The following is a 23,775-nucleotide window of genomic DNA, read 5'->3' on the forward strand; positions in this document are numbered from 1 at the left end:
CAAGTTTGATGGGACGAGCTTGACTCAAAGACGAAAAGTTTCAAATTTGAGACCTTAAGGTCTCAAATATTATTGAATACAGAGAGTAGCACCGTAAAATAACAGAAGTATAATTTATAGCTACTTTATATATGGAATTTGACCTTTCACCTAAAGGCACATATAAAGCTAGATTCGATTCTCTGTGAACTTAGAAGAGTAATCTTCTGGCAACTTGATTAAGGGAGTTTTGTGATTTCAAGTGATAACTGATTGAGTCAATAATTACTTCTTTAACAAGATTAATCAAAACTTATTTGCATGGAACAAATACCTGTGAACATCTTAAGAATGCCCTTTCTCAAAATGAACTAATAAACCATACAATTATTGTAGCCTTGGATTCCAAATACACACACACTTATCAGCCACATGCACCCAAGCTACATTGATGCTCATGAACTTTATATGTTATTCCTTTCGTTTTTTATAAAAGTATAAAGTCATCAATATAAATGTATAGGTTATTTATATTTCATGGTACTAAGAAGATCTCAAATATAACGCTACATATTATTTTTCACGGTTCAATATATTATTTAAATAACAAAAATTTTTTTTTTTTTTAGACTTCAGAATAGAATAGATTCTAAAGTGTAAGTGCAACTTATTATTACTGTTAATACGATATAAATAATTAAAACCTGATAGAGTAAAAATAAAATAAAATTTGCGGTCAATGGGTATTATAGCTTACTTAATATGTTTCAGAACTAATGGATTATTCAAAGTTTCCAACAAAAAGGGTACACCATCTTAATATTCCATTAGAGAGGCCACCATCAACTTGGATGGATCCTTTATATGTACCAGAGTGTTCTCCATTTCTGATAACACAATGGCCATAAAATTCTGTTTTTTTCCTCCAGCTTTAATCATCCTAACAATATTAGCTTTCAGTTCTTCTGGAAATGCTCAAGTGTCTGAAGTAACAACTTCTAATCAAGCTCTTCTCTATGCTTCTCCACCATTACCAAATGGATGTCCCTATTCTTGCCTTCCACCACCTACCCCTACCGACTGCCCACCGCCTCCATCGTCACCACAGCCACCACCTTCAGGGCCAGTCAACTACCCTCCACCAATGGGATATTATTTGCCACCAGGTGGAGACTTTTTACCTCCACCGATGTACGTGTATGGTCCTCCACCTCCTAATCCAATTTTACCTTACCTCCCATTTTACTACAAGAATCCACCACCACCACAGTCTGATTACTCTTCTGCTGCAACTCATTATGTGACAAGCAAGCATATGAAGAGCAAGTTATTGCTACTATTGACACTTCTCCTTATCTGGTGATCACCAAACAAAAGTGGCACGATTTCATATTCAATATTTTTTAGTATTTGGGACCAAGGAAGTTCATGTGCAGCTAGCGCTATGTAGTAGTACAAATATAACTCTTGCTGGGTGCATCTGAGGGCAACAGTACAAGTGGCAAGTACTTTGATTCTCTTTTAGCTATTTTTGGAGGAGAAACTTGAAAGAAAAAAAGCATTTCCTTTTTTTCTGAGTTATTCTCCCACTAAAAAATTTTTCCTACTCACCAAAAACCAAAAAACCTAACAAATGGTTCTGGAGAGAAGATTTAGTCATATTTAAGTATTTCATGATTGCAATGGCTGCTACATCTATAAATGCATATAAGTATAAACATATATATCAATGAGGATTCATATATCAATCCGCACACAACTGACCAAAATTCTGGAGATGTCACAGAAAGAACAAATACAACTCTAATATATCGTGCAATGGGCATAAATAGGATCTAACACGGTCAGCTAAATTGACACAATAAATTCAGAAGAAAAATGCTTTAATCCTATAGGCTAAAAGGGGACATCACCACAAATCTTGTGGCTAAAAGTAACCCCTAATTCATCCTTTACATCTTCAGATATACAATCATCTTTTATAGCTCTAGAACCTATAACTCATGTCTAAAATACTCCCGACTTATTATTTCATCAGATAAATAGTAATTTACAACAAATAGGCAATGAAGTCAGATGCCTGCTCTATATGATTTTGCATATATTGATGTATGAAGACTCTGAACTCCAATAAGTTGACTAACAAACCCGGTGAACTTCCAACATGCTCTACAATTATGCACTCCCAAGGTAAATCTTAATCAGCCAAGTCATTCACAAAACACCAGAGTCCAAAGCTTTAATTGTTTTGCGTCGCCACATAGCTGTTTCCAGATCAAACCTCAACTCCCATGTTGGCCAGTAGTGTAAATCCTGCTTCAATGTAAGTACTCGAGGCTTCCCATTCAGGTGGACTGTTCGTACCCGGACAAACTCTCCATGCTCTATTGTCTGTGAAAAGTTAATTAGGCATAAGAAACAAGATATCAAGTCAGAAACTTCAAGATCAGTAACAATCATTTTTGTAAGGTAATAGTATTGATATGTACCAGCCAAAATGCTCATGAAAGAATTCATCTAAAATGTATGAGCGCATTACAGGGAGTATAATGAAAGGAGAAAGTCGAGCATGGTTTTCAGGTAGGAGTGATAAATGGCCACATTTGGCTGGATTGGGAGGGGGGTGCTTAACCCAACCAACTTGACCCAATTATTTTAAAGGGTTTAAGCCTTGTTTAAGTAATTATCTCAATTTTGTCCGATATTATTTTGAATAAACCAATACAACAAAAATGAATACTTCTATTAAGGAAGACAAACATGAGTACTTTTATACAAGAAAAAATCCAAATTTACATGTTTCGATTGGAAACAAACTTAAAACACACCACATTTACATTTTCGGGTCACTAATTCCAGCTATTAGCATATCATCTCATGCAAGTCCTTAATTCTGGCAAAGCTTCATCATGAAATAGGAAGCTTATAAGCTTGGTCAAAATGGTAATACAACGAATTTCACAAATAAAAATATTTCAGAAAGAGATCTAGATTTAACCATGTCTTCTTTAAAAAATAAATAAATTATACTATGTTATATTTCATTCAAGATGTATTTTTAAAGCTTTTGGAAAGACAAGGACTAGGATTTTCAGTCAAAATTGTACAATATCAAGCTTATAAAATACACAGTCGTGAATGCAAGATAGAGATACCAGGATCATCTAAATCCAGTATTTCCAGTGTAGAGCATAAATTTATCCATAAAAAATTGTTAAAATTGCCACAAATAGCAAGTCTGAACCCATAATTTTATTAATGCAATTAATTAAATACTACAAACTTTATAGGTTGAACAAATAAAACTCAAATTCAATATCCACCTATGAAGATCAAGGTACAAACATAGAAAAAATCAAAGTAAATCTCATGCAGTGAACTCCGATTAAGATAAATCTCATGAGTTTGAATTGGGCTAGTACTGGCATAAAAAGGAGATCCCCTTGAAAAAGGATTGTGTTGGGCGAGTTAAAAATCAAATCAATACAAAAGCTTCAATTAAAGAATCACACAACCAAACAACAAACTAGATGGGTTATCTCAGATGTAAACAAAAAGACTAGAATATTTGTAGTAACCATATTGCACCAAGAATTTAAGATTGTGTTCAATATTAAGCACATTATCATTTTCCTCTTAAAATCCTAGTCCTTGTCTTTCCAAAATGCTCGAAATATGGAAGCAGGAATGGCATACCATTTTGAGATGATCAATAAGGATCTTATAGTCTGTTTGGTCAAATTTCTAAAATCAGCTTATTTTAAAAAGTGAGAAGCAGTTTGTGTTTGGCAATCAGACACTTTTGAGCAGCAATAAGTGTTTGACCAAGGCTTTAAAAAGTGATCCAAAAAGTATTTTTTTTCAAAAGTGCTTTCAGAAGTAGTACTTACGGAGAGAAGTTACTTTTTAAGCATCTTGAAAAACAGTTTTTGCTTCTCACTTTAAAAAAAACAGTTTCTGCTTCTACTTGAAAACACCTTTTTTCTCCTATAGCTTGGCCGAAAACTTATTTTGAAAAAAACACTTCAGGGCTTGGAGAAACTTGACCAAACAGGCTGATATTCATAGCTCTTTCCATACACATAATGTATACAAAGCATCTCAAAATAACAAGTCATACCTTCGTCACGTCAACAAAAGCATCCAAAGAGGGAGTTGGTTTTCCATTTACTTCAACGATCCATTGAAGAGCATAAAGACCATATCGATGTACTGGACTTCCATGACACCACCTGAGAGTTACTTTAGGCGTTAATAATAGTCGCATATAGCTAATAGCCAACTTAAAAAAAGATACCCAACTGTCCTCTCTTTCTTTTACATTAGATGCATTACAAATACATAATGAAAATAAGAAGACTTAATTAGCCCTACATCAGAACAAAGAGTCTCACAATGCCTGCTGATCAGTGATAACCAGGAACAATTACAGCAAACTGTTCTTAAATTAATAAATTATGACGAATCCAGTAAACGATTCCCACAATAATATTCCTTTTAAATTAAGTCTTGAAAAGAAGCAGTAAAGAAAAAATGTGTCTTAATTTGGATTTTGTTCTTCCTTTTACAACAAATGCATACCGGAAACTTATTTCCTTTTTCCTTTCTTTTGCTGCAATTTTCTCAAGAAACATAAAGCTTTACACAGTCTAGCAATTACTCACCTTGCTACATATACTCCATGGCCTTCATCAGGAAGAAATCCAAGTGCACGTACTGCTGGATGAGGATCTTGGACGATACAACCACACCAACTTATTGCACGACTTGTTCCATTTCCATCCCTTACATCCGTTCCCACAAGCAGTTCAATTTCCTGGCCCTGAGAATACATCAAATAACATAGGAGAATTTAAGAGAATGAAGAACTAACTTAAGCAGGACATATGACAGTAGTAAAGTTCTTTTGGTCATATATGAGGAAAATGGAGAAGAAATGTAAATGCAATTTGCCCCAGCGGCTCACCTGACGAAAGATTGTCAAGTTAAGTCTTCCATCGCTGTCATTAGACCTGTCTAATGATTGGCATGCATGTTCGATGTCACGAAAGCATGTAACTGGCTCTTTATTAATTGCTAAGACCATATCACCTTGTTCTAATAAATTTTCAGCTTTAGATCCAGCAAAGCAGCCTTTAACTCGCAATACTTGGCGTCTCATGGGATCCTTCTTTACGAGGGCCTAGAAGGTATAATATGTATCAAGAAAAGGCTTACATCAGACACATGGTGCACCCATTTCAAACATCTTCTGCAGATTATCTAATTTGTTTTGTAAGCTCATTAGGCATAAAACCAAGTACAAATTATAAAACGGGAAGAAACAAGAACATAAATAGTCTATGTTTAAGAAACAAGAAACTAGGACAAATAATTTGAGTAATCATAGATGCCCATGATGAATGGTCAAGTTGCATCCATGGATCTACCATCCAACCAAAATCCAAACATATAAGAAACTAGATTATCTTACCATTATATTATCGCCTAGATCTCTGCTACTAGATGATATTATCGCCTAGTTCTCTACTACTTGAGGATTGATCTTAAAGTTATAAAGAGAGTTTGAAACCTAATCTGACCAAAACAAGTCTAGGTTGTTGGAAAAAGATTTGTTAAAAAAACATCTAGTTTATAGATGTGTTTTCGCTAATGTCTTTTCAATTAAAGACACTAAAAAGAAAAAAACACTTGGGCTAAGATATGGATAGAAGAAAAAGCAAGAACAGGCAATGACAAAAGAAACAGATATCTCCACAACTAGTAGCTTACCTGGATCCAAGTATCGCTGAGTCCAAAACTTCGAGCTTTGGAAAGCAAAGTAGGGTAAAGTTCAACTTCCAATATTCTTAACCGAGGCATAGGTCTTTGCAAACCATTTATAAGACGAGGAGGTCCGTCGGCACCAGAAATAATCTTGCCAAGGACTTGGCTTATGGTATAAATTGGAATACCTCGGACAAATTGGTGATCTTCTGACGAACTACAACCATACTTGAGCTGAAAACCGGAAGAAGCAAAACCATTTAATTAATCAAAAAAAGAAGTTCTAAAACTAGTTACATCCAATTAACAAGAGAGAAGCATCAGTTGGGAGTACAAACCTGCGTTGAAAAGCTTCCCCACAGAGCTTGAACCCTGCCACGCTCATCAGTCAGCACACCAGAAAATGTACTTCCAAAATCTGAAATGAGAATCATATGGAATCAAAGAATGCCCAAAACAAATGCCAAAACTGCTATAGAATTAGAGAATCAAGAAGGCCATAAGTGGGAGAGTATTACCAGTGTCAAGCTCAATCACTTCCATGTTTGTTGCTCTGTAACGTGGACAATCAGCAGAACCAATATTCACAGCAGCAGATGGGTTGGTCACAACCGATTTTCTGGAAGTTGCCTGTAGACTTCTGCTCAATCCCACAAGATACACTGAATCTCCACGACGAAGAGCAGGATCTATTGGTAACAAAATTCAAAATTTAGGCAAACATTAGCAAAATTATTAATGGATAAGACAGCCATTTTCTGGTGGACATGATAACTAGAGCAAACTAATTGAACCTACAAGGGTTCCACTTGCCACAATGGTATCCATTAAGATTATAAAACAATCCCATATACATTTTCGGCAAGAGAATAATCAATAAGGTGGTGTGGGGAAGCAATTTATAAACTCGGTTACAAGACCATTACTTCAATACGATGTAAAAACAACAATATAGTGAATAAGAGGAGAGGACAGATAGTGCTAAAGCTGGATTATGTTATGAAATAAGAAAGTATATTATGATCAGAGCTGGATGTTCAAACCATTCAGTTACTAGGAGCTTTTCTAATTGCTCCCGTGCCGGCATCTTCTGACAAAGGAGTTATCTAACAGCATAGGATAAGCAATCAAGCAATTGGAATGGAAACTGATGAAGTAATAAATGAATATGTGTCTCTATATTCATTGTACTAGAATAAGGAAAATCATAGAGGCTTTATAGGATACTAAGGATATTATGTCTTTACTTGTAGCATAATTACTTAATTTGAATAGGGATGATTACCTTCAATATTTGTATACAGACTTAGACTACACTAGGAGTCATAGGATGAAGAATGAAATTATCTAGGACAAATTACAGTAGCCTCTCTTGTGGACAACATGAGGGAGGAGGGGCAGAGATGGCTCAGACATGTGAAGAAAGATGAACAGATGTACCAGAGAGGAGGTGTGAGATGTTGGCCAAAGAAATCTCGGGGAAAGGGCATAGCTCACTTACAACAAACTGAGGACATGACCATTGAAAGATAGGAAGGTCGAGGCTAATGATAAAAGGTAAGTAGGTTGAGCTTTGTCTAGTTCCCTTATCAGTATTATAACTGTTACTCACACACCATCTTATTCTATAATTATATTATTACATGTTGTTTCCTTTGCTTCAGCTATCGTATTACTTGTCATTGCTTGGAAGATAGGAAGGTCGAGGCTAATGATAAAAGCAGTGTTAAAAGCGAGGAAAAGCGCGAGGAAAAGCCAGCCCCTGCGCTTTTATTTCCTGAAGCGACGCGACATTGAAAAAGCGCTAGCTTCTACTGTAGAAGCGAGAAGCGCAAGAAAGTGTGAAAAAGCGCGCTTAATTTGAAAAGGCGCTAATTACGGTTTTTAAAAAAATTGTAAGTTTTTTTTTAATTTCTGAAATCCTTATGACTGCTCTACAACTTTTTTTTTAATTTTTGGTTGCTGCCAGGCTGCCACAGCTGTAAGTTCTCTGTTCTTCTCTTCTTTTCCTCTTCTTCACTGCAATGCTGCTGCATCTGATTCTTTTGTGATTTAATTATGTTTTTGCTTTATATGTTATGACTTATGAAGATTATTGATTATCTAGTTACTTTTGATCTAAGAATATATTGCCTCTATTCAGTTATTTAATATTATTTTAATTTTGCACTAAATATCGCTTTACTTGAAAAAGCGCTTACTTCGCTTCTTGCTTCTGTGAAGCGAGCCCTTGTCGTTTTTTCAGCTTTCGCTTCCCAAAACACTGGTTAAAAGGTAAGTAGGTTGAGCTTTGTCTAGTTCCCTTATCAGTATTATAATTGTTACTCTCATACTATCTTATTCTATAATTATATTATTGCATGTTGTTTCCTTTGCTTCAGCTATTGTATTATTTGTCATTGCTACTATTCTCGTCTTCATTGTTTTCAGCATGGTTTTTTCGCTATTGTATTTGTTTCACATACTTATTTGTTTATATGCTTAACTTGCGCCAAGGGTCTATCGGAAACTCTTTACCAGTGTTGTGAAAGGCAATCGCCAATGGCAAGAGGTGGGGTGACCCTTTATCACCTTTTAGCTTTGTGACGAGGCGATCTTCAAAAGGTGATGTCATGGCAAGAAACACATCACCTCTTGTATTTTCTTTTCAAAAAAAAAAAGGCAACCAAATTTGGGGTTTTAAAAGTTCTAAGGTTTTTAGGGCTTTCTTTCCAAATTTGCACGGTTGCACTCTTAGACTACAACTACGACTCCAACTAGTCGACTCGACTAGACTTCTCCAGCGACCGGCCAAACTTTTCCGACGACTCCAAAGTCCAACCAATACGTATATCTTCTTTTCTTCTTCAAATTTCTTCTTCAAGTCCCAACCAATACGTATATCTTCTTTTCTTCTAATTTCTTCTTCCAGTGTTTCTTTTACCTACTTCTTCAAACTTCATGATTACTTCTACCTCTGTTTTTTTCTCACTGTTTTGACTTCTATTTTATTTTTTTTTCTCATTCAAGTTTTAGACTTTTGGTATGTACTATCTATTTTCAGTTCTCCAATTGAAATATTCAGTAATATGTTGTTGCGATTGAGATTTGATTATTTATACATGCAATTAAATATTTTAATTTTTGGTATTAACTGGCGCTGCACTACTAAAAGGCGAGCACCTCAGCCCTCGCCTCGCGGCGACGCAGACCCTTTGTCACCTTTCTCCGTCCAAAACAATGCTCTTTACTTACTAGAAGGTAAGACTTTCACACACCAACCTCACCATACCTTCACTTGTGGTAAGACTAATGATCGACTACCAACTCCCTCCTCCAAACTATTGATTTGTTGTCATTGTTCTGCCAATTCAAGTTACAGAGAAGATGTTCTAAAAATTAGCAGTACCAGATATCTTTTGATGATCGAGAATAGATTCCTTTCCTTGTATAATGCAAGAAGCACTTCCTTTTTTATCATGCACAGCAACTTCAACCAGAAAGAATTCAAGGACCGTTTTCCTGTTTGGTGATTGTGCACTAGTGAGATTTTAGTGTAAGCTTTCTACGTTTTCAAAATAAACAAATTGTTTCAGCACTTTAGTTTTGAAGGAGACATGTTTTAGTAGCAAGTGAATATGTCTACTTTTGTGGTGAACCACAAAAAAGACGAGCATAAAGAATCAAGAGAGGAAGTTTCCACTTACCAGGAAGAAGTTCACAAGCACGAACAGCAGAAGCAGCAGCAGTTCCAAGAGCAGAAGGATCATATGCAACCAGAGCAAAATTATGGACAGGGTGGAGGAAAACTACCTGAAAATATTACCGACCTCCTCATTAATTATTTTATCATAGCAGGTAAAAGTGTTAACAACAATAGTTTTTACCTCTCCAGGAATCTCAATAGGAAAAGCAGCAAAAGATAGCATTATATCAGAAACTGATACTGCAACAGTGTTTTTGTCAACTGCAACCAAGCCCATGTTGTGGGAATGGTATACGATAACACCAGTTCCAAAAAAATGCTGTGAGTGAACTCCATCAAGCATGCATAATGATGGTACATGGACCTGCAATTCCGAATCATGAGAGGCACACCAAATTCAGATATGGAGATAGGAATAACCACAGAACCATACATGTCTACTAGACATACCTTTCAAGTCTGAACTGCAATAATTAGTATGATTTTTTCATATTACATATTAACTAGGAGAACATACGACAATCTTAACCAGCAGTTACCAAAAGACAACCAGCAGTTTGTAACATTATTCAGCATTTTCTATGTTCTACAACAGTGTAAAAGAAAGAAACAAAACGAATGATTAAGATTTTGACCTACAAAACAGACAATGACTGCGATAAATATTCAGATCCTCATTAAGTGCAAAACGATAGGTGGCCAATCTCTAAGTTAATAAAGTAACTAAATATTCTAGCATCATATATATTTGATATCTCCAGGTATCCTGAAAATTATCTATCAGATTTTTCTTCTTAAAGTCCAATGAATCTAGACATGTATGAATTCACACACATATTATCTTTAATATTCTCACAAAACCTATTGAAATTTTTTGTCCAAAGAAGGATCCACCAATAGGAGACATTCCCTCCCAAGAAAAAAGGTGGCATACCCTATACACACATACATTGCACTTACCTAAGTTGTGCGGACACTTCATTTTTGTTGCCGCACCCGTGTCGACACGAGATGGGTGCAGATGCGGGATAGGTGAGGGGTTTGATCAACCCACATCGGATACTTTGACCAGAGTCCATGGACAAATTTGGGGGAAATTTGAGATTTTGATAAAACAAAAAGGAATGGCATACCTTCAATATTATAGTCCTTTTTGTCTCTTTTTTAGCTTTTCCCCTAGGTCAATATTCGTTGTTTCATGTTTCAAGCCAGAGTTGGTGGAAGATCTTGAATAACTTTCTCTGTCTTTTTTGAGAGGAAGAACCAAAGAGCTTGAAAGAAGAATTTGAGGGTCTTGGGAGAGACAACCTAGAAGATCCTTCATAATTTAGAATATCTTTATAGCTTTATTTTATAATTTTCTATTTTAACCAAATCCCAGCACCCGTCTCCATATTTGGATCCGTACCCTCGAATCTTAAAATTTAGATTTTGCCGAGTCTGCGCAACTTAGGCACTTACTATTGTGCTTAGAATGATAAAATCTTCTCTCTTTTTTTGATGAAGTGATTGATATATAACTGGCATCAAGAAGATGCTGAAAACAGTATAAAGAAACTAGGGGAAGCTCCTAGAAACAAAAACCTACAGATAGAGCATAAGACCACATTCTCTTTTCTTTGAAAAGTACTTAGATGATAGAATCTACCGCCAATTACCCACGGAGAGAAAAGGAGAAAGGATGTTTGGTTTGCAAAAAAGTTGTACATACATTACAATGTTGAGATTCTTATACGATATAGTGCACGAGTAAATCTGAATTTGCTTTCAGATGTTTAATTCATCATTATCAGAAACTAAATGAGTAAACAAAATCTTTGGATATTACACGTTTATTGCTATTGCATGTGGATCAAATAAAAATAATACACCCTTAGTGCATTACTACGGCGGAGGCTGAATATGCAGAAGCAAAAAGAAAGGAACCAAACACCTAATAATCAAAGCAGGGTTTAATGAAAGGGGTTATTTCTAAATACTGGTAACCCAATAACCCCTATAGACCAATGTTTATTATGTCAAACTGCTTAAGATCCCACTTCAGTAATGCAAGTAACACAAGAAACAAGCATAGGTGAAAACAAGTTACCTCGAACATAACAAGAGTAGGCTCTATTGCACGCTCAGCAACAGAGGCATTATTAGACACAGGTGCAGCACCTTGATCCTCCACAGCCCCAGATTCATCAAACCTTTCCTCTCTATGTCCATTTAAAGAGCGGCCAATTATTACATCACCATCCGCAGATAAGTTTTCTTCCACCCTCCGTTTCTTAGTTCCAGCATCAGAATCATCCTGACTGTTTAGTCCCACTGTAACGTTGTCACAACTAATCTCTGTTTTGGTAACTCCATCCATTGATTCTTGGCTGACTTGTTGAGGCCTAAGATCCATTGCACTAACCTCAGTAGCACAAGAAGAAACACTATGATTTGACAAATCTTGTTTGCCTGGATGAATGCCAGAGAATAGAAGTGGAGACTCAGGTGGCAAGGCAAGTTTAACAGTCCATAAACCAGAGCTGTCATCGCGTTTATATATCTGAGGAGGTGCATACCATTCATGGCGGTCAATTGTGACCAGTACAGACTGCAGCAAAAATAAGTTTCTATGAGAAGGCCTTGGTACAAAGAGATGATAAAAGCGCCAAAGACAATTCTATATCTAACAACAAGAAGAGTCAAGTCAACATCCATAATATCTGCAAAAACCACATACACTTCTCATTCTTTGGGGATTCGGTGAATATATGTTTCTGACTACTACACCTTCACAACTCATCGCGTTACTAGGCTTGACGTTCAAATAGTTAACTACACCAGAAGACTAAATCACAAGACTGACAATGTTTACATGCAGGTGACATTTGTGATCACCTATATCATACACCACATCGAACATACAATTCTTCTGATAAAATCAAAAACCCTTATGATAAGTCCTAAAATCGATACACAGATTCAAGTTCTCTTGCCATGATCCTAAACTTCGGGTAACAACAAAAGTTGACATGTTAATAAATTTTCCTTCTGATATGACGCCGCTCTCAAAACAAGATAAATTCCTGCTCTGAGACATAAGTGGTAGCCGACTGTAGAACCACTAGGATTCGTAGTTTTTTACCGTGGTTTACGCAGAAATAGTAAAGCCAACAGAAGTCAGTATTTGTGAATCTGATACCAATTTAGAAGTAGATGGAAAAAAATCATCATGATTTGCCAATAAACAGAGGGGAATGGCAGTTGAGAGCAAGAACTACAGATACAGGTGAATAAAAAGAGGCAACAATTGTTTTCTGAAAGATATCAAAGCACGTGTATAGAAAATAATACCTTTTTCCGGTGACGATCATTGTAGCTTATATACTCCAATGGTACTCTTGCACTCCTAGACAACTTAGATAAAGCAGAAATTAATTCTTCAAGGGTCGATATATCTTCTCCGGCAAATTTTTTAATGATGGCATGGCGAGGAACTCCTGCTCTAAATAGCATATATCTACAATACCAAAGAAATTTATAAATGTCAAACATTATTTTTCCAGTAAAAATACTCCTAAAGATAGCATCAACGGAATTTTGAACTTAAACAAGAAACACTTTCGAATACAAACTGTTAGGTAAAGCAAAATAACATAAGCCAATAACTGCAGTACAGCAATTATCTAAACAAGGAAATAAGATGTACAGACCCTGTTTCTGCCACGTAGACAAGACCACAGTGAAAGCGGAAATTTCGAGCCTGCATTAAAAGAGGAGAGAGAGACAATAAAGCAGAAACATGAGCTTCAATCATATTCAGCAGATAAGAGACAAAATATCAATGAGTCAAATGTGCAAAACAAGGGTCTTCACTTAAAAGTAAATACAAACTACATGACTAGAGCTGAAGTATAGGGAAACCTCTTTATGCGGGAAGACAACCAGAACTCTATCCCACATAAAGTATGGGCACTAATATGCAAAGATGGGACATTTATAAAAGGGCTCAAGTAGCTAAAAAGTAAACCAAAAAAGTTTGCTTGCACTCAATTTCCTTCAAAATCAAAGGAGAAGTTAGAGAACTATTTAAACGAAATTGTCAACCAAAAAAACCTGACAGATTGCAAAATCCCTGAACCATCAAAGTCAAATGGTACTCTAGGCACGTGTTACTTTTCAACTATCAGACGCCTTAATACAAGCACCCAGGCATAGCATGTACATACCCCCCCCCCCCAAAAAAAAAAAGGGGGGGGGGGGGTGCTGCTTCTATTGTGCCTACAGTTCAAACCCTCCTAAGCTTGTTATGCTCATATAAGCAGCAAAACTAAAGACAACCAGAAAAGCATGGATGAAACAGATAAAATCCACTTTCCACTTCTACACATATAGACGCATTGTCTTCCAGAAAGAGAACATTTGAGTATGAACAATATCTCACATGACCAGAAGCAGACTGCTAAATTCCTTCTCAAACAAACCTATTAGCAAGATAAATAGGGGAAAAGTAACAAAACATAGTGTCTTAACACCAATTCTTCCCTACTGACTGGTTATAAGTTCATTTGACAAAAGAATGAGTATGATGATTAGAACTCATTTTAAAAGGATTAAAAGATAACCAATGTTGCTAAATACACATTAAAAATTGTAAAGCACTAGCGGCAGAATCTTGCAAACCTGTTGATAAGATAGGGGATGAATAACTGCACCACTGACTTCCAAGAAGCGGTCAGGAGTAATTGAATGCAAATCCTGAACCTGAAGGATGCACGAGCAGATGAATCTTATTGACAGCTTTAACCATTTCTTCTAATAAAATTTAGTTACTACTTGAAAAATGGGCACTAAAGTCCTCAAATAGAAAACCGCTTGGCGATTACACTGAAAGAGAGAACCGAAATTGATCAAAGATTCCTAAACAAAACGAAAAGGGATCAAAAGATGAAACACAAATGACAAATTATGGATCAACTAAGACCTCCACCATAGCTAAAAGATAATATGCCACTTTTGCAACTGAATTTTGTGACAAAGCAAAATTACCACAGGTAAGGTTAAGTGGGAACACGTCAATTATGAGTGGGAAAACTTTTATATCTTCTTCATTTACCATTACTATTTACAAGTTCTTGTCTACTGGTAGTATGGAAAAATATGACAAAATAACAAGAAGAACAAAATCAGAAACATTATCTATAGGTATAGTTCGGACTGTTATTGCTGTTCTGGGCTATTGGTAACTCATCTGTTCACTATGTCTAGAAAAATTGGACTCTAGATAAGCATTGGTATAATTATCTCGTGTATTATCAAGGAAAGGAAATGTGATAGGCCATTTCAATAAGCAACACATATCACAATAATTATGATCCAATGAGATTGTTAGAATCCTAGGAATATTCTATAGCATATGGGTAAATATAGAAAGTAGCTTGTTTTACTCCTAGATTTACTCTAGTTTGATTTGATATTGATTTGGTATTGACTTCCTCTCCTTTTTAGGCCATGTATCTTAGCTATTGAAACCCCAATAGCTTGTGTGAACTCAAGCTGAGTTCTCTCTCAAACTTTTGTCTTCTCTTCCATTTAAATCACAAATTTGTTGACCGAGATCTCACCTACATTAAGCATCATACAAGTTTTTGTTTGTTTTGATAAGGTAAAGGTTTATTAACAGAGTACCAAGAGTTATAAAAGACTGCTGGGAATATACATGCATCAATGACAACATCTCCCTAGCAAGAATCATAGAAGTATATAGGTACCTGAGAGAATTAACAAATCATGCTAAAACCAACCCAAAGGCTAATTGAGATGAATCGAAATCCAAATCATTTTTGATAACTATGATGTAAGAATATAACCTTCTCTTCTAGAGATCACTGAAATTTCAACATTCAAGGAACACTCACCAATAGTTCCACGGTCATAGGGGTTCCACCCCTTTCTATTTGAAGCTCAACTTTCTGCCCAACACTGTCATCAAGTAAAGTCTCCATCTTCAGGAATTGAGTAATCACCTGAATGAAGATTATGGAAGGAAATCAATTCTACGAACCATCAAATGAATGATTTTCCACTTATATAAAGAAGTAATTGCCAGCAATTTTAAGTTTATGTTTTCATCTTGGTTTGAGGAAAAAATTGGAGAACTAGGACTATCTTTTGCCCATGTAACACACCGTCAAGGGGAAGGATAGACAAATACTTGACTTTGTTAAATTAGGCCCCTCATTCAACCTGGTCCAATGGCTGGTTCTTGAGAATTGAAGTAGTTCTGCAGAATCTAGATGCAGTGATAGAGGAAAGAGAGCGGGCGATGAGCCCAAGGTATGAGCCAAATAGATGTATTTAATCAAAGTTCCAATAAGTAATGCAGAGAATCAGAGCACAATGAGGACATCAAAACCATCAATTTAAGTTCAACAACAAAGCCAGACTAACCTCCCCATTCATACGAATAAGCACATCACCAGGCTCCAAATGATTGTGAGCTGGGCCACCAGGTACCTGCAACAACAACAGAGAGAAAATTAAGTTTTGATACATAGAACTATAGTATACTGTGTCAGGACACTTGAAAGAAGTGCACTTACCACAGAATCAACGACAAGCATTCCAGTCTCACTGGGTGGAGAGGAATTGCGCACCAACTATTCAAGTAAAACTTCAAAAGATTATGTATCATTATATTAGTAATAAAGCTTGTAAACAATAAATTTTGGTGCTTACCTGCTCTGTGGCACTAAGGAGGCCAAGCCGGCGAGTTTCATCATATCCTTTGTGGAGAAAAGTTACCTATATGAAAAACATATATACCATTAACCAAGTAAACTTATGAAATTATGTGTTTCCTAGCTTGACCTATCCTGTTTTCTCTTTGATTTGAAATGGCATGCTCCTTAATACACATAATTAATGTCTGTTTCGGGGTTAAAGAAGCTTGTGCAAAGAAGATATCTATGAGATTAGAGAGAAGTTCCTCGTCTCTCCTTCTGTCTCTTATAAACTACTGTAATTTTATATTCAAGTAAGCTACATGTCACATGGATGCAGATGCAGAATATCGGTCAGCCAAAGAGAGAGACTAACTCAAAAAGGTCATGAACCTTTACAGAATAAAACCCATTAAGATCATCTCAGAGGACTCCTGTACAATTTAACATGCAAACACAATCTAATGTACTACCATCCACCATGGTGGATAATCTGGAAGGCAAGGAATTCTAGATGTTTTGAGAATATTGAGGATGGAGTGCAAAAGAACAAGTTTGAACTTCATCTAGCTTTTGTATTTTTGGTGTAATCAGATTTACTCAAATATACTGTCTTTTTCAGATATCAAAAGAACCTGCAGCCTCTACCCTTTGGGTGCGCACATGGTAAAACCTCAATCATGTGCAAGAGCTCAATCAAGTGATATTGTTTCTATTGATGATGTTTTAGATTCAATCTACGGTAGAACTTGAGAGTCCTTATGTAAATAAGGTTTCAGTACGACTCATGTACTGCTTTGTTCATTTGATATATAGATACAGCCACCAGTTTCAAAAAAAAAAAAAAACTAGATGTGAATCTCACAATAAACAAAATTGAAAGAGCTATCACTTCACAGGGAAATAAAGTTTAAAAAGGTACCATAATGGAGAGAAGCAGAGCTAACAAACCTGAAGCGTACCACGAGGAATAGTAACAGCCTCCCATTTATTTGTGGTAAGATTCAATCCTTCCTGTAAGAATTCCAGTGCCCTGACAACCTATAAACACAATAATAATTATATAAGTGGCAACCTATAAACACAATAATAATTATACAGGTGTTTGTGGTTTTTGTTCGCAGGAGTTAACCATGTCTTTGTGTATGTAATTTGCATCTCCTTGATGCCTTTCAAATACAAAATCTTACTTCCTAAAAGAAAATTATACAAGTGTTTGTGTGTCCGTTAATTAATACTAATTGATTTCCTTAATAACAGAGAAAGTTCAGACCTTAACCAGCAATCCGGGTTTGGGGGCAAAAGATTCCGGGAAACAGAAAATGTTCAATGCCAGCAAATAAGGAACCAACATGACTCATCAAGGCAATTAAAGATTTGAGAAGGAAAGACAGAATCAAACATTAACCCTTTTCACTAGGAAAATAAGATAGACAAACACACAGAATATGGAAAGCTTGTAACCATCTGTACTCCCGTTTTCTTGTAAGAAGTTAATCATAAAAGGAAAAAGACTATTATCACATAGTAACTGCATATAGAATAAGCCATAAATAGAGTGAAGTCATGTAAAAAGAAACTTATGGTTTCAAATCCCCTCAAAGATATTAACCTACTTCAAGGATGACAAATGAGTAATAACAGGAAAGAACCGTCATAGGAAAGAGAAATAAAATTTTCAACGATTCAATGGAATAAAAAAGTTGGATCCTATAACCCCATAAGAGTACAAAGAGACAAAAAAAATTATGGAGATACATACAGCTGACCCTGCATATCAGGGACAAGTGCACATTGACAACAGAAAACCAGAAGAAGGAAAAGTTAAAAAAACTGATCAAATAAATGATATAGTTTCCAATAGTCTCTGACTTAGGAACAGGCAGAAAAAAAATCAAAATGAAAATAACCAATTCCAGAGAAATATAAAATATTTACTGTTTGCCCATTCAGAAGTCAATAAAGACTTTTGCAATGCTATAGTGTTGTTGGTAAACAATAGTCTCTGACAATACTTCTCACTAGTTTAAGTAAGGAAATTCAAGTTTAACTAAGAGTCAACTGTCAAATGCACACTCCACACAGTTCAGGAATAGAGCATAAAGAGGTTTTTAACAAAGAGATCAAAGAATGTACTCGTTCTAATGGCAAGAAAAATGCAGAAGCACTTGATGACTTGCTTCCAGCATTCAAAGCGACAGCTCTCCCTTGCCAATTTATTACAGGGGAGCCACTTGAACCACCTTTTGTCCCAGAAGCAGCCTGTTGGCAAAGAACACAACAGTAATTCAATAACTATAGTCCTGAAAAGTTGGGGTAGAAGTGTTGATGACCTAAAATAAATCACCTTCTATTTCCCTCTATAACAGCTTTTACCATACAGATGAGGTGGATTCACAGAGTAGAGGGAACATTTTTATTTATTTTCTATCTACCCACCCACCCCCCATCCCCACCCCCAAAAAAAAGGTTATCCTTCAGCTATCCTCGTGTATTTGAGTATAAATTTCCACTAGCCCCCATAACATCCTAGCCATCATACATTGTGTCCACTGTCTACATTGATGCAAGAAGGTGTATCTTCCTATTAACAACCACTAGTCTATGAATAACTTTTGTATTACAACCCCCTTCTTACAGACATATTATCATTGAATTTTGTCCGTGCATGCTCCTTTAGTGTACTAAGCCATTTATTCTTGGCAAGTTACATGTTTGTCATATATATGATATAGTGCACTCTGAACAAACAAATGGAGCTGATTTATCAATTATGAGGGCTAAAAAAGCTCAAAATTTTCTATTACAGAATCCACTTACTTGCATGTAGAACGTGTTGAAGTCATTGTATCCATCCCTGCACCAAAAATTGGAGTTATCAAAAGGAATACATTGTGCTACCAAGCATTTGAAATACAAAAAACAAAGTGGATTAAGGCACAAACACCACGGAGATGACTTCATCAGAAAATCATTCAGAGTACATTCACCATAACACTAAAAACATGACTACCTATACAAAGGTCAAATGATAAGTTCTTAGTTTCGTTATTTTAATTTAAAACAAGATATTTTTTATGACATCAAAACAAGATCATTTTAACATCCTAAAGCTTTAATTAGCTCATTGTATTTGGACAGTAAGGAAGTTCCCAACATGCAATAAGCCAATAACACAAGCAACAGTCTACATTACATTGATTTTGAGGTAGGACAATGCTAATGTGACATAATCATTACACCCAAAACCAATAAGAGGAAAAGCAACACCTTAAAACAGCAGCAGCCAACAATTTGTGCTTAGCACTCAAATATGTAAGAATTTAATGTAAATAATCAGCTTCATCACATATCAGAAATAAATAGCTCATCAATAGGAAAATCTTTCCAAATGGCTACACAAAGCAAAACCCACTTTGATGAAAAAGATAGTAGACCATCAAAAAAGAAGCACAGTATGTATACAGAGGCATGTTTATAAGTTCCTGAAACTTAATAAAGAAATGCTGAAAGAATGTCAAACACTTAATGAGATTCTTATGGCCATATCATTAAGGGGAATACATGAAATCTCCAGGGTGATGAACATTTTAGGTAGACCATGACAACAACAATAACAACAACACTTTAGGTAGACCACGACATACTTTTTATAATGCGGAGCATCTCTGTCAAGTCGAGCAAGGGTTCCAGCTAAAATAGATACCTGCATAAATCCAGATTAAAGCAAAGAGAAATAGGATACGAAAATTTCTTAAGAAAATATAGCCCCTCGAAAACAATCAAAAGGATGCAACGAAAGGAAAGACAGCCATATGTCAGCATTCAACAATCAAAAGTATAGTTTACAAACAGATTACACATCAAAGAGTTATGCATCCCCTCTACACATTTTAAGTGATATCAGGCCTCCAAAGTTTTTCTCGAGTCATAATGCCTCCATCATGGGCATTTTTCGACAGGTATGCCACCTCCATCAAAGTTACTAAGAGTCGGAACACTCGTTCCAGAAAGTTCTAACCCATTTACTGATTCTTTGATGATGCTATAACGAGTAAGCAAAGTTTCATTTCATTCCCTTCTGATCAATTACAGGAAACATTAGTCATAATGTGACTGAACTGAATATGACAAGTTCAGTAGAATAATAATGTAAAAAGGTCCTTTCATGTAAAAAGTGTTCCGCTTGGATACATCATTCATAAAGCAAGGTAAGGCAATAAATAAAATCTCATCCACATACCTTCTCTCCACTGTCATTACCAACAACCCTGATCTCTAGTCCTACACAAGCATCCTCCGGAGCAAGGGGAATCTCGTCATAGCTCAAAAATTGTATTGCAGCAGGATCATAACGGAAGAATCCGAAGTCATGAACCTAAAAGGCAATCAATAAGTTTCACTCATGACAAAATAAATAAGTATATTGTCAAGTATTCTTCACCAATTCTCGATGTCCCTATATTTCTTCTGCTTCATTTTGTATGGTACACTTAACTTCTAGTTTTTTTATAAAGAATGACACATATTTAGATGTGGAAACTCTCAACTTTTAAACTTTCCATGTACCCATAATGGCATGCGCTTATAGTCATAAAAATTGTCAAGGCATGTTAAAGGCTATAAGTTCTAACAGTAACTTTGGTATGTGGTAAAAGTTGTTCTTTCTTCTGTGTCCAGTCAAATATAGCCTAATAAAATGAAACTGCGGGAGTATCACTAAGTGTTACTATTTGTTATGGATACCTTTAGTATACTACTGGATTGGGTAGTGGAAGGAGGAGTTATGACTTATCATTTGCTAAACAGATGTGGATGTGGGTGTCAGTACCTGAAATAGGCATGAGTAAAGTGTCCGAATCATCATTGTATTCATAAAATTTCAAGGGACCCGAAAAAAAGTAAAGGAGTGAATGCTGGGATCCAACTAAAAAATATACAGACACAATTACTGAGAATCGTTGAAAGTTACCTCATTTTCAATCAACAAGGTGAGTTTAATCCATTGTTATTAAAAATGTGTAATAACTGACATTGACGTTTAAATCTAAATAATTCAATCATTGGCATCTTGAAAAATGTGTAAATTGTACAGAGTTATTTTGTTAGTGGAAGTATTGAGGAACATCTCAAAAATGAAAAGACTCGGATTATATATTGAGACGAGGAATATAAAACTGAAAAGATAGCAAATACGAGCATGAAAATGAACTCACGGGGTCTCTATAAATGGGATAGATAGGTATCTCTTCACGGTTCACAAACATAGCTTCAGCCACCACGGGTCCTGCGGAGCAAATAACAAACAGCAGTTCTATCAAACAAAGAATTGAACTTGAAAAGATATATATTTAATTTGCCGACTTTTTGAGTTACTAAAAACAAATTAATGCTTGTTATTCACCAGGTTTTACAACATGCCGATTTGTAAGTATAATCCCGCGACGCTTATCAACGACGAAGCCCGTAGCATAACTTGCACCAGCAGCCTCGGTGTCAAATGCTCGGCAAGCATTGGTCCGGAGAACGACAACGGCGGGAACTACCTTGTCAAGAGCCTTTCGCCAATCTTCTGTGGTAGCGAGACTCTCCTTGAACGGAGGATCTATATCCATAGACAATTCCTCCTTCATTATACTCGATTCAGGTCCCAATGCTTCCTCGGATCCTAACCTCTCCAGCAAATCGCCCATTACGAAACCCTAATTTCCCTGTCGGAGTATCAATGACGCAAAGACGAAGTCCGAGAATGATAGTTATGATGCAAAGATATGTTGCCGACTCCGATGGAAGGGGAGAGAATATTCCGGCGAGGGTTAAGGATGTTGTTTTCAACGAGTATTAGAAGATCGGCGGCGAGTGCGTAGTTGAATTGGCGCTGACAATCTGACAAGTGCTTTATTCAGTCATTCGTCTTTCTTCCTCCGATACAGAATATCCAATTACCAAAAAAACCCTCTGCTTTTGTTTTTTTCACGTGGGCTAAATCCTGTTATCTGTATTTGGTAATCCGTAATCAAGAAACGGTAACGGTCTTTGTGTAATGATCTCCAGCTACACTTAAGTACCCTCGTGCTACACTTAAGTACCCTCGTGCTATTTTGGCAAATAACTGTAGTTTCTTTTTTTTTTTTTTACTATATTTCATTTAAAATATCTGATAAAATTATTTAATAAAATCATAAACTTTTAAAGAACTAGCAATAGAGCGGGAGTGTGGGACTAATGATACGCGCGGCGGGCACATTGAAATAATCTTTTTATAAATAGCGTCGGGTGATGGTTTGAATTTAATTAAAAAAATAAATAAAAAAATTATGTGATTAAGTAAATTTATTCTATTTGGTTACTCATCTTAGCTATAATAAGCACTTGTAACTAACATTATATATTAATTACGTGGACTGATTTTGAGTTTGTATAATTGATTACGTTTGTAAAAATATAATGGGAAACTTACATAAATGTGCTATAATAAAACAATATTTACCATTTATATCAATAACATTTTTTTCACTTCATCACTTTTAATTTATTTATAATGTAATTTTAATACATATTACAGAGAATAATTTATTATCACATATAATACAAATTTTAATGATGGATAATATATTTATCACACATTTTAATACATTTATAATACAATGTGACTATTTTTTACCAAACAAACACAATATATTTCAAAAATAATTATAATTCAAATATATTGCACAAATAATTCACTTTTAATACATATTACAGATTTATCACAGTATTGCTATAAATGGTAACAAACACAAAATATCGCTAAAATCAATAATTATTTTTTCAAAATGTATTAATTTATGTAATTTTTCTATGTATAATTCGCCTGAATATACAAATACATATGTATAATATACAATTATCTAATTGATATACATATATAATTCATCTCTCTCCTACTCTTTGGACTTCTCTCCCCGCTCCTTCTCTCCCCTCTATAACATGTAGCTACGAATTGTAATCAATAAACTAAAGTTATGGTTAGGGATGTACATGACAGGATTCGTTCGGATTTTTCAAAAATCACACCAAACCATTTATGTGGGATTTTTGAATTTATAAACCAAACCAAATCAATAAAATTCGAGTTTTTCAACTTCGATTTTTTTTTTTGATTTTTCAGATTTTTCTGATAAAGTTTTCGTACAAACTTATAATTTACTTGTACTTTAAATATTTTCTTTAAGTTTACCAAAATGTAACTATTTAAGTTATTTCTCAAAAAAAAAAAGATATGATTAATGACACTAAAATATCCAACAAAAAAAAAATCACGTAAAAAAGTATTGCAAATTAATAAATCATAATGAAATTGATCATAATTTAAAGTACTAAATCATGCTAAAATAAGTTTAGTAAGTATTAGTTACATGACTAAATATTAAAAGAAATTAAAATTAGATCATGTATTTTAGTTGTCTAAATCTATATAAAACTAAAAACAAATATTCAATATTATTGTCATTCTTAGTGTTGAATTGATTTCTTTTTTGCATTGGTATTAATTTATTTTTTATTTAAATTTTATTATAATTACCAACATGTATGGACTATAATCTTTATTAGATCATTAAGAATTCTAACTTCCAAATATGAAATAAATATATTAAAAGATAA

General features: G+C 35.2%; 1 protein-coding gene across 1 annotated transcript; it reads right to left on the reverse strand.

The window, feature by feature from the left end:
• Positions 1 to 1,845: 1,845 nt before the first annotated feature.
• On the reverse strand, positions 1,846 to 22,172 carry LOC101257915 (protease Do-like 7). Its single transcript, XM_004231945.5, has 24 exons — positions 21,536 to 22,172; positions 21,348 to 21,418; positions 20,375 to 20,509; positions 19,779 to 19,837; positions 18,952 to 18,988; positions 18,268 to 18,393; positions 17,083 to 17,172; positions 16,148 to 16,213; positions 16,012 to 16,068; positions 15,860 to 15,925; positions 15,328 to 15,435; positions 14,093 to 14,173; positions 13,123 to 13,172; positions 12,764 to 12,929; positions 11,520 to 12,020; positions 9,612 to 9,794; positions 9,432 to 9,537; positions 6,264 to 6,434; positions 6,084 to 6,163; positions 5,752 to 5,979; positions 4,946 to 5,161; positions 4,644 to 4,801; positions 4,100 to 4,211; positions 1,846 to 2,370 (listed from the first exon to the last, which is right to left on the reverse strand). Exons 1-24 carry the CDS (start codon positions 21,822 to 21,824, stop codon positions 2,194 to 2,196), a joined length of 3,333 nt encoding a protein of 1,110 aa, XP_004231993.1. The 5' UTR covers positions 21,825 to 22,172; the 3' UTR covers positions 1,846 to 2,193.
• Positions 22,173 to 23,775: the final 1,603 nt, after the last annotated feature.

Source organism: Solanum lycopersicum, chromosome 2 (genome assembly GCF_036512215.1).
Source record: "Solanum lycopersicum chromosome 2, SLM_r2.1".
Classification (NCBI taxonomy): domain Eukaryota; kingdom Viridiplantae; phylum Streptophyta; class Magnoliopsida; order Solanales; family Solanaceae; genus Solanum; species Solanum lycopersicum.

Coding starts and splice junctions, on each gene's coding strand:
- LOC101257915 (XM_004231945.5), bottom strand. CDS start 21,824: ATGGGCGATTTGCTGGAGAGGTTAGGATCCGAGGAAGCATTGGGACCT. Junction 15,926..16,011: donor TGCTTGTCGTTGATTCTGTG/GTAAGTGCACTT, acceptor TTGTTGTTGCAG/GTACCTGGTGGCCCAGCTCA. Junction 5,980..6,083: donor GGGGAAGCTTTTCAACGCAG/GTTTGTACTCCC, acceptor TCCGGTTTTCAG/CTCAAGTATGGTTGTAGTTC.